General features: G+C 68.2%; 2 protein-coding genes across 3 annotated transcripts in view; both read right to left on the bottom strand.

Moving 5' to 3' along the window:
• AJM1 (apical junction component 1 homolog) overlaps positions 1-407 on the bottom strand; it is a 5,593-nt gene extending 5,186 nt beyond the window's left edge. Inside the window, exon 1 of the mRNA XM_049631835.1 lies at positions 21-407. Coding sequence (XP_049487792.1) covers positions 21-305 — 285 coding nt within the window. The 5' untranslated portion in view covers positions 306-407. The remainder of the gene's footprint in view (positions 1-20) is intronic.
• A 3,382-nt stretch (positions 408-3,789) lies between these two features.
• RABL6 (RAB, member RAS oncogene family like 6) overlaps positions 3,790-10,867 on the bottom strand; it is a 23,504-nt gene continuing 16,426 nt past the window's right edge. The window contains exons 8-15 of one of the 2 annotated variants that reach the window (XM_049631793.1): positions 9,360-9,463; positions 7,112-7,416; positions 6,748-6,898; positions 5,720-5,914; positions 5,422-5,650; positions 4,946-5,117; positions 4,542-4,600; positions 3,790-4,454 (exon numbers count right to left, since the gene is read on the bottom strand). In XM_049631793.1, coding sequence (XP_049487750.1) covers positions 4,263-4,454; positions 4,542-4,600; positions 4,946-5,117; positions 5,422-5,650; positions 5,720-5,914; positions 6,748-6,898; positions 7,112-7,416; positions 9,360-9,463 — 1,407 coding nt within the window. In that variant the 3' untranslated portion in view covers positions 3,790-4,262. Of the gene's footprint in view, positions 4,455-4,541; positions 4,601-4,945; positions 5,118-5,421; positions 5,915-6,747; positions 6,899-7,111; positions 7,417-9,359; positions 9,464-10,867 lie in introns of both variants that reach the window. The other variant, XM_049631789.1, reaches the window with a different exon arrangement.

The following is a 10,867-nucleotide window of genomic DNA, read 5'->3' as shown; positions in this document are numbered from 1 at the left end:
CCCGGGGTCGCGCGGGGCGCGCTCTTGGAGCGGGCGCGGCGCCGGGGCTCGCCATCGCGGGGCCGGGCGCGCGGCGCGGCCGGCTCCGGGGGCGGCGGCTCGGGTCGGGCCTCCATGGCCTCCCCGTCCAGCGCCTCCAGGAAGTCGAAGCTGCGACAGTGGCGCTTGTTGAAAGGCGCGGGCGCAGCTGGCGGGGGCACGGGGCGCTCACATGGCGGGCGCCGCGACGCGGGCCCGGGGGCCGCCACCTTGATGTCCTGGTACACGGTCGACACCAACAGGTCCGGCGGGTCCGTGCGGGTCATTTTAAAAGAGGTCCCCAGGCTGGCGGTCGCAGCTCACTCTGCCTTTCCGGGCTTTTGCCCTGGTGGGAGATGCGGGTCAGGGTGACCCCTCTGCAGCCCAGAGCTGGCTACACCCCTACGCTGGCCTGACTTACCTGGGACCCAGTGGGCGGAGCAGTCCTGGCTGCCCGCGGTGGCCGAGGCCCCAGGCACTTGCTCCATGCCGGCGTCAGAAGCACCTGCGGGAGGAACCCAGCCGTCCAGCTACTCAGGGTCTGTCCCCTGCCCCGGGCCACCCTTTCTGGGCCACTTTCTGCTGGGATGTAGCCAATCAGGCAGAAAGGCAATGGCCGTCGCTGTGGTTCCCGAGCTCCTGCTGCCAGGCCCGTGCCCCCGGGGGGCCTCCCCCTCCCCCCACTACCATCGGCAGGTTTGGGTAGAAGCCGTGTCCTGGGGCAGGAAGAACGGGGGTGTGTTCCCAGCTGGGATGACGGTAGGCTCCTTCGAAACCTTATTTACAAATTTCTTTATGGGTGTTTGCCTCACAACACTCATGGGTGACTTAAGCCCCGTCCTCACGCCCAGTGCAGGGCAAGCCCTCTGATGGTGTGGTCTGAGGGGGAGTCCCTGGACCGTGACAAAGTTGCTGAGTCTCCCTGGCCACCTGCTGACCGGGTGGGACATGGAGACCCTCCCCCAGTACGGCAGTGGTGGCTGCCCTGGGAACAGTCCCCGGAACCAAGCCCCGGTCCTGAGGCCCCAGCAGACATGGAGATGGCCCCATCAGGTCCAGGCACCGCCCCTAGGCTGACGGACTGGCCTGCCCCACCCTCGCCCTTCTGTGTGGCCCAGGCCAGCACACGCCACAAAGAACATCCCTTGGCCCTAAAGCCCCCTTTCCCTTGCAGAAACCTCTTTTGATCCCTGGTGTCTTAGGGTGGTTGGAACCCATTAAGCTTGTTGGGGCCGTCGTGACAAGGCCCGGGGAGCAGCCACCCCAGCTTTGCGGCCTGTGCTCTGCAGCTCAGAAACCGGTGTCGGCCGCAGGACCATGTGGGGGCGGGAGCCACCGGCTCAGGGCCGCCCCTCTTCCCCAGAGCAGCATGGGGCCAGGAGGCCGCAAGCAGGGGAGGCAGGGTGGTGGGCCGGTAAAGCACCCCCCCTTCACTGCTTCTCCTCAGGAGAGAGCCCTCTCCACAGCAGCTCAGGAAGGCTCCATGGCAACCTGAGGTTCTGCTGCCCCCGCAATGGGGGCTGGGCGGGGGTCCACCCCTCTGCACTGGGCTCATGCTGAGACTCGGGCCACCGGCCCCTCTGTGGTACCCGGGGCCTGGACAGGTTGTGTAGGGTCTCAGACGGTGCTGACAGGGCCCCCACCTCACACGGGCTGGGGAAGCGTGCTCCTGGCCGAGCTGGGGGAAGCCCGGGGCGGGGGGGGGCCTCACCTGCCAGGGTCTCTGGTCAGGCCGACCCTGTGTCCCAGGTGTGCCAGGGGCTTTCTGCCGGCAGGGCTGCCCTTCTGGGTCAGGGCCATGAAGTCCCAGCGGCCCGTCCCATCGCAGCCTTGCACCCACCCCAATTCTGTCCCTGCTCATAGGACTGTCCCCTTCCCACTCCCTTCCATCTTAAGCTCAAAGCCGGGCTGGAATTGGGGGTCCGATGACAGGGCATGAAGCTCCGCCCCAGGGAGGTGACAGCTCCGCTTCGCCTCTGCGGCGGTAAGGATGGAGCTGGGCTGGGTGACATCCCTCCCCGTGGGCACGGGGGCGGTCGGTCCTTGCAGGGGCCCCAGGCCTAACGCGCCCCTCCCGCGGGTCTCCCCGCGGCCCAGCCCTGCCCCCCGCCCCGAGCGCCCGGAGTGAGGACCCGCCGGTGTAGCTCTGAAGTAGGACCCCCTCCTTGCGGGTGCCCCCCCCCCCCCCCTGACAGGGCCCGCGGGGCAGCGGCCCCCGATCCCTTACCTGGGCGCTGCTTCCCCGCCGCGCGCGCCCGGTGGGCTGCGCAGGCCTGCGCCCGCTCCGCCTTCTCCGCTCCGCGGCGTCCCCGGCACCGGCAGAAGCTTCGAGGCAGCGGCGCGGAGGCCGCCGGCTGCTCAGTGCTGCCCCTGGCGGCGGCCGGCGGGGCCGCATTTAAAGGGGCCGTGCGGTGGGCCTGGGACCCGTGTGGCCTGCTGGCAGTTGGTCGGGCTGTGCCGAGCGCCAGCTGAAAAGCGCTCCCTCGTTCTCAGGGTGCGGGCCTGGGCTCCAACCGGGGTACCCACACGCAGGGAGCAGCCTGCCGGTCCCGCCAGCCCCCACCCCGGGGGCACCTGGTGGCTTGGTGGTGGCCTCGGAGCAGGACCCTGGAGGAGCCCCAAGCTCCGGAATTCACACCTCTGCTGAGGCCTCGCAGGAGCAGATGGGCTGCTCCCAGCCCCGCTGGGCCCTGCTCCGCTCTGCCAGGCCGGAGGTGCCAAGCTCTGAAGGTTCCTGGGGCCAGATGGGCATGGCTGAGCGGGGCCTGCAGCCCTCCTGTCCCCAGGCTGCCGGGGCTCTACAGGGCAAGGGCACGCTCCTAGGCTCCCTGGGATCAGAGTCGAGGTGCGTGGAGGACTGTCACTGCCCTGGGCAGGTTTGCACGTGGGCCACTTACAAACCACGTGGTGATCTCCATTCTCCAGTCCCACCAGCCCCTCCCAAACCAGATGCTGAGCTGGGGAACCGTCTAACTGCAGAGGGTTGAGTCATGGATGCCCTTGGCTCCAAAGGCCAAGACCTGCTCCGCGTAGGTCCATTAGATCCAGGGCCCTGGGCAAGTTCATTTCGTGTCAGCCTGATCCGCACATTTACTGGGCTCCACGAGGACAGGAGATCTTGTAGGCTGTGGGCTGAAGGAAGTCCTTACCACGTCAGCTTGGTGTCTGGTCCCCAGCCCCTGCCTGCAGCCTCCAGGGTGAGAAACCGACTAGTCTAGGCACAGGAACTGGGGTAGGGGAGGCTTTCCAGACCAACAGGGGGATGGCCTGGCTACCACCCCCGCCTCCCTCTGTGTGCCTGGTTCTCATGGCAACCGTGGGGTTGGGGGTGGGCGCTGCTGGCAGCTAGAGGGGCCGGGGTATGCAGGGAGCAGCAGGGCTAGAGGCAGAACGGTGGCTGGGACAGGACAGTGCCTTCCAGAGGCCGGCAGAGCAGATGCACGCTTGCCCTCGGCAGGCCAGAGGCCCTCGGGTGTTCCTGGGTGCAGCCGCCCAGCCCTGGCCTGGGGGGGCTGGGACCGGCGTGAAGGACAATGGCTGCATTGGCCAGCCTGCACAAGATGGGGCACACGTGGGGCCGGGCCTGCCGGGAAGTCTCCTGCAGGTCAGCTCCCTGGGCCACGTGGTGCCAGAAGGCCTCCGATGGGTTGGGGTCGGGGGTGGGGGGGGCAGCTGCCTCTCCAGGAGAAGGGCAGGGAACTTAGGACCTGCCCACCAACCCAGGGCCACCCGGGACAGGCGGGGCGGCTCACAGGGAGAAGCACACACAGACGCAGTAAAACAGGAGAGCTTTATGGTCAGAGTGGAGTGGTGGAGGAAAACGAGAGAAACAGTGTCTGACGACCTCCCGGCCTGGCCGGCAGCGAGCCCGAGCGCAGGTGCAAAGCTGGACCCTGGGCCCGGGAAAAGGCGCCAGTGCCGCCTGGCGTCTGCCCCCCATGCCGAAAGGGGCAGGAAGCGGAGCCCGCCTGCGCGTGGGGGGCCCAGGAGAGCGAGCGCGGCGGGCCGGGGGCAAGCAGGAGCCGGCCGGTGACGAGGACGCGCCCCGCCCTGTAAACAGCCTTGCGGCCTCCTCGGCCTCAGTCCCATCCCTGAGAAGCGCTGGGGGCCGGCTCCCCGCACGGCCCAGCCCGCTGCCCGCTGCCCGCTGGCCGGCTCGGTGCAGGGCGGGCCCAGCCTCCCCAGCGAGTGTGGAGCAGGCCCGCGGCCATCCCCGCGCCGGGCCGCCGTCGGCGGAGCCAGGCCTAGAGCTCCTCGTAGTCCCCGCCCCCGCGGAGGTGGCCGCTCGGCGCCGCACCCCCCAGGAAGGCTTCCAGCTCGTCGGCTGCGGTCCTCTCGGTGGTGCCCCTGGGCCGCCGCCGCCGCTCCTGCCTGCCCTCCTCCTTGTCCCTGCTCTTCTTCTGCTTGCTTTTCTTCCTCGCGGCCTTTTCTTCCTCCTGGGAAGGGGGGTGGCTCAGGCCGTGTGGACGCCGGGACCCCACACTGCCCAGTGGGTGCCCGGAGGTGGGAGGCAGGGCTCCTACCTCTTTGCTTTTCTTCTTTTTCTTCTTCTTCTCCTTGGAGGGAGGCTTGCCCTCCTTCTCTGCACAGAGGAGACACCGCGTGGGCCCCGCAGCCTCCCCAGTGCACCCCCCCCCCCGGGCTGGGCCGCACCGGCTGGAGAGCACACAGGGGTACTACCAGGCTATGGGGGCGGCCGGGGTGCTCTCTCGCCGTGGGCCGACCCACCACAACCCCCACTCCTCCGCTTTGGGGGACAAGGAACTTCTGGGACGTGTCCCAGGTGACACAGCAGATCGGGGCCCAGGGTCACAGGGAGCCATGGGTGCTCCAGGGGTTTACGCAGCAGGCCAACTCTCCTGGCCGCCAGGTACCTCCTGGGCAAGCACTCGGCAGGTGGCGGTGGGACCCCCAGCCCCTCAACTACCTTCGTCACTGATCTCCTTGTGGCCCGTCTCCTCCAGTCCCAGCCCAAAGAGGTCCGAGTCATTCTTCAGTCTGAAGGAGGACACGGGGGGCTTGGGGGGCGGGGGTGGCTGGGCAGGGCGGGCGTCCTCGTCCGTGTCGTCAGAGAGGTCCTCTCGCACCGGGAACTCCTCCTGGAGTGGGGGGCAGGTTGGGTGGCCACCTGTCACGTGACCCTTGCGGGATGGCTCCTGCGCTTCTCGGGCAGGTGACAGCCACCTCGGGGGCCCCCACGCCCAGCCTGGACTTGGGGTGGCCAGCGGGGCCCGGGTGTGGCAGCCGGGACACCGCAGCCTTTCTGTGGTTGCTGTCCTGGGATTGGGCCCCAGCACCCCGCCCTGGGGTCACATGCTGCTCTGGGGCTCCCAACCCAGGATGTCGTCACCTGGCCCTCTCTGCTCCATCCTGCCATTCCCACCGAGACCGTCCCCTCCTCACCGCTTTCCGCTGAGTGTCTGAGTCGCTCTCGAAGTCAGGGTCGTCCATGACGAAGGACAGCATCTGAGCGGCGATGGGCCCCTCGGGGTCACTTGATGACGATGATGATGCCACCTGCTCACCCCTCTTCTCCTCGCGGCCTCCTGAGGGGTCCTGGCGGTGGGACTTGCGGACACCTGGCCGGCGGGACTCCACGGCCCTAGGTGGCCTCGAGGCCTGTGTGGATGGCCTTCGGGACAAGGACGAGGTCAGGGGGCTCTCGGCCGCCCCCACCCCAGGGCGCATCCCCTCCACGTACCGTTTGGTCTCTGGCTCGGCGCGCTTTTGGGGGGTCGCGGCAGTGGCCTTGGTGTGCCCCGCCATCCCCGCTGCTTCCTCCTCGCTGGCAGTGGTGTCTCTCCTGGGGACAGGGCCCGCGGGCGGCCTGTCTTCAAGGCCCACGTCGTCCTGGAAGCCTGCCACCAGTGGGTTCCCCCCCGGGGCCTCCCCATCGCTGCAAAGGAGGGGCAGGGCGGTCAGACGACACAAGTGGGTACGGAGAGTCCGGCTTCCCACCCTGCGCCCCCCGGACACCTCCGGATGTCCTCTCTGCCGGGTGTGGGCACCGGGCCGGGAGCCACTCTACCGCTGGCGCTCGGCACTTGCGTGAGGACGCGGGCCACGGAGGGGACCCACCGGTGTGGCAGGAAAGTGGCACGAGCTGGCGGAACGGGGGGCGCGAGGTGGGGGCCCGGGGGAGGGGCAGGGATACCGCCACACACCGGGAAGCCGTGGGGGGGGGGGGGGGGCTGCTCCGTTTACGTGCAGTGTGAAGGGTGTGGGTGTGGAGGGGCTCGGCTGCCGGCTCCGTTCTGTTACTCTCGCTCCCGGAGGGACCGGCGGGTCTGACCTGGGGTCGGTGTGGCGCGGGGGAGCCCGCGCAGGACAGGCCCGGGACCCGTGACAAGGGTGAGCGGCAGGGGTGGGGCAGCCAGGCCCAAACCGCTCTCTCTCTCTCTCTCCCCCTGCCGGGCCCAACCTCCCGGGGAGCCCTCACAGGCTGCCCCTCCGCCAGTGCTCTCAAATGGCATCAGCCCAAGAACGTGTGGACAGGCAGGTCACGGGGCACCACAGATATGGCGGCTCGGGCCACCTGTGTTACGGGCCAGCCTCGCTGCCCCTGCTCCCTCCCTGTGGCAGGGGGATGAGCCCCAGGTCCAGCCCCCAGTCAGCAGCCTTCCCTCGAGGTCCTGCCGGACCGGTGAGGCCTGTCCTCTTTGCTCACCCAGGGATGTGGAAGGCAGAGGGGAGGCTGAGGGCCCCGACCTGCCCGGCCCCTGCTCTCACCTGTCACTGTCCTGTGAGACCTTGGCTTCGACTTTCTTCTCCTCCTTCCGGGGGGCCGTGTCATCCAGGAAGCTGCGGTCAAGGCCATCTTCGGGAACAAAATCCTCCACGTTCTGGACTTTTGCCGGGGCCTCTGAGGCCGGGGCTGGCTCTGTGGACAGCACGGGCCGGTTCCCGCTTGTCCAACGCCTGCCCCCGCCGGGCCTGTCCCAGGCTGTATGTAGGTGACCGGCCATGGGGCTGCCTGGCCGGGAGGAAGGACGGGGACCCCCTCCCGGTCTCCAAGCTCACGGGGCCAGGGAGGCCGGGCGCCCCGCCGCATCGCCCGTCACGCCCACCCCGAAGAGCTGCTCCCGGGGCTTACCTGGGGATGAAGGGGCCGCCTCGGCGGCTGGCGACGTCCCGAACAGCCTCGAGATGATGCTGCGCCGCGGGGCGGGGGCTGCGGGAGGCGGTGGGGCCTCTGCAGGGGCTGGGGGGCAGGGGCAGGCCGAGGGGGGTTGGAGGGGCAGCTGTGGGGCCGGCTGGGGCGTGCTGGGGCTGGAGCTGCCCGTGGACACGGTGCTCGGGGGCACCACCGGAGACTGGGAGCCTGAGGACGGGCTCTGCCCGTTGGCGGCCAGTGGGGACGTGTGGCCACGGCTGCGTGCCTCCATCATCTCGAGGAAGCTGGGGGGACACAGGGCAGGCAGTGAGCAACCTGCCTTCCCCTGGGGCTCTTCCTCTGAGCTGCGGGTGACAGCAGAGTCCTCACCCTCGGGCTTATCAGCCCTCCTGCCCCCCAGGCCTCAAGCAGAGCACCACAGGGAAGGTGCCAGCGGGTGCTGATAGGCAGGTGTGGCAGCCCCCTGGCTCACGCCCTGAGCTCTCCACCCACGACACAGGACCTGCGGTGGGGAGGCCCCCGACCCCCGAGACAGGGAGCAGCCAAGACCAGCGGCTCCAAGTCCCACTGGAGGTCAGTGACGAGCCCTGCCGCTCGTGGGCCGCCGTGGGGAGTGCCACCAGCCCGTGGCAACGCCTTCCCCATGGAGGCTTCCCCACAGGAGGTCTGCAGTGAAGAGCTGGCCCGTTTGCTGGCTGAGCTCCCTGGGCACCGGCACCTCCGACTTAGGATTTCCGGGGCAGGTGAGAAAGAAGGGCAGGGCGAGGGCGGAACCCGACTGCCCGCCCACGTCTGCGGCGGCCTATCCCCCATGTTCCGGGAAGCGTCGCGGAGACGTCTCCGCCAGGCCCCTGGCAGTGCTGCCTGATGCCAGGGCTGGCTGTGGGGTGAGTGCAGGGGACTCTCCGGCTGCCATCACCCCAGGGGGCAGGGGGCAGGGGGCCGGGTGGTGCCGGGTGCCCGCGCTCTCGGCCAGAGGAGCTGACGGAAGCGGGTCAACCCCGGGACGGGCTCCACGGAGAGGGCAGTTGCTCGCCGGGGTGGGGCTCCCACCCGGACCGGCCAAGCAGCCCAAGTGTGTGAAAACTCACTCCCCCAGAACCGCTGGAGCCGGTTCCAGAACCAGCGAACGGATCTGGCTCCAGGGAGACCCTAAGGCCCTTCGGAGTTCCCGGGGGGGGGGGGGGGGGCGCCGGCACCCACTGGGGTGCCAGTACTCCCAGGACAGGAGCCCAGGCCGGGAAGCAGCGTGCCCCGCCTCAGCTCCGACGTTTACGTGCCATCTCTGCGCACCAAACAAAACGCGAGCATCTGTTTGTTCGGGGGCAGCTCAGGTCACACCCGCCCGAGAGAGCGCGTGCCTCCCCGGGGAACTGTGGAGGGCGGACAGGGGCGCTCAGCACCACTCAGCCGCACTGCCGGCAGGGCACACGCTCTGCCCTGGACCGCTCTCCCTCCACTGCCGAGGACCGAGCTCCCACTCCTGCCCCACAAGCCTCCCCAAAGTCAGGCCTCCGAGAGCCCGACCCTACATGGCCATCGATCTGGGAAACCGAACTCAAACCCACGGCAGCCCCAGCGGAAGACATCGGGGACGGCCAGTCTCGCCAGGGGCTCGGGTGGACACTCGGCCCGGGGTGGCGGGAACCGTGGCCCAGAACGGCAACCGTGTCTGGCAAACGGACGGTCAGCTGTACCCCGGTTACCCCTGTCAGCTTGGGGCCCCCCGGGGGCCCGTCAGGTCAATTAAGGCCTGGCCCCGATCTGCCGGGTGGGCATGGGGAGGGGGCAGGGCCTCAGGGTGTCCGTCCCCAGGGAGCCTCTGCTTCTGAGGTGAGGTGGGCTCCACCTGACACGTAAGCTGCCTGTTCTAGAAAGCAAGGATGCTGCTGTGCGTTAAATGATGAAGAACCCCGATACAGGGAACGGGGAGGGCCGCGGGGCTGATCTCACCGCGAGGGCCACCCTCCTCTCCCTCCCCTCGGGGGCCTGGACTCCCCCTGCCCGCGCTCCAGTCCGTGCACGGCCACGCCCGAGGAGGAAGCGACTCGGGTTTTTTGAGCAACACAACCGGCCCAAGCTGCCGGGTCTACCCGGGTGGGGGCTCTCCTCGCTGCCGTCTCCTAGGCACGTCCCCGCTCAGAGGCGTGCGTGGCGAGCCCGCCCTCGGTGCTCCCGCAGAGCCTGCCTGCAGGTCTGACCCGAGGCGGCCCCCGGGCCGACGTACATGTCGTAGTTCTGGTCCTCTGTCTCCTGCTGCACCGACAGCTCCTCCAGCGTGGCGTCCACGTCCAGCTGGTTCGTCTCCAGCTGCCGGAGCAGCGTCTCTCTCTGCGGGGGAAGCAGACCCCTTCAGCCTCGTGTCCCTGCTTGGCCAGCCCTTGAGGGATTAAGCAGCAGCTGAGCACGGGGCATGGCGCCCAAGGCCTTGTCCGACACCCAGGCGGTTCGCCGTGGCTCTGAGGACGAGGTCGTTGATGTTAGCACCCCCCCCCCCCCCGGGCCCCGTTGATGTTAGCACCCCCGCCCACACGCGGCCCCAGAGGTCCAGGCGGCTCCGACGAGTGAATGCGGCTGTGGGGCCGGAGCTCAGCGCCTCCGCCGCACAACCTTCTGCCGCTTGCTCCAGCGACACGACACACGGTGTGGCCCGCCAGGTACAGGAGACCCCTCCGCATCGGTGTGCGGGTCGTAGCTACAGGGATCTATGACAACGACGCGGGTTCCCCGGAGGAAGAGCAGGGTGCAGTGACCGCGGCCACTGCCTTGAAATGGGCCCACGCCAGCCTTCCCTCAGCCGCAAATGGCAACCACCCTGTCTGCAGGGCCCTGGTTTCCTTCCAAAGACAGAAGGACAGGAGAGGAAAGACCACCACCTCCCCGGGCAGGCCCACGCCTTTCTGGACAAAGAATGGAAACCACTGTGGCTGCAGAGGGGCCGCGGGCCAGCATCCCAGGGACAAGATGTCACGAGTCCTGCCGTGACGTGCCCGGAAGGGCAGTCGCCTCTGCGGGCTTCTCCCTGAAAGCCCAGAGCCTCGACCCTGAACGGGGCTCATGGCGATCGCACAGCCCAGAGCAGGCTCAGGACTACGTGGGAGGTGGGGCCGGGCCTGAGCGGGACACCCCGGGGGGCAGCGTGTGGCAGTCGGCGGACCCTCGCTGCTTGTGGTTTGGAGGGAGGTACCGAAGAAGCTGAGTGGGCGGTGTGAGAGCCCTCTGCACCGTCCCTGTCCCTTCTGTGTAAACCTAACATTGCTCTGGAGTAAAACGTTTATTAAGAAAACAGAGGGACACCTGGGTGCCTCAGTTGGTTGAGTGTCCCTCTCTTTTATTTACTTATTTTTAATTTTTAAAAAATGTTGTTTTACTTTTGAAAGAGAGACAGAGAGATAACCAGAAGCAGGCCCCAGGCTCTCAACTGTCCACACAGAGTCCGACGCAGGGCTTGAACTCACGAACTGCGAGATCATGACCTGAGCTGAAGTTGGACACCTAACTGACTGAGCCCCCCCAGGGGCCCCAAGGGTCTGACTCTTGATTTCAGCTCAGGTAATGATCCCAGGGTCGTAGATCGAGCTCCATGTCAGGCTCTGTGCTCAGTGTGGAGCCTGCTTGGGATTCTCTCTCCCTCTCCCCCACTTGCTCTCAGTCTGGGAAGGAAGGAAGAAAGGAAGGGAGGGAGGGAGGAGAGGGAGGGAGGAAGGGAGGAAGGGAGGGAGGGAGGAGAGGAAG

This window comes from Panthera uncia, chromosome D4, assembly GCF_023721935.1.
Source record: "Panthera uncia isolate 11264 chromosome D4, Puncia_PCG_1.0, whole genome shotgun sequence".
NCBI classification, from domain to species: domain Eukaryota; kingdom Metazoa; phylum Chordata; class Mammalia; order Carnivora; family Felidae; genus Panthera; species Panthera uncia.
This window is presented reverse-complemented; position numbering and strand designations above follow the sequence as displayed.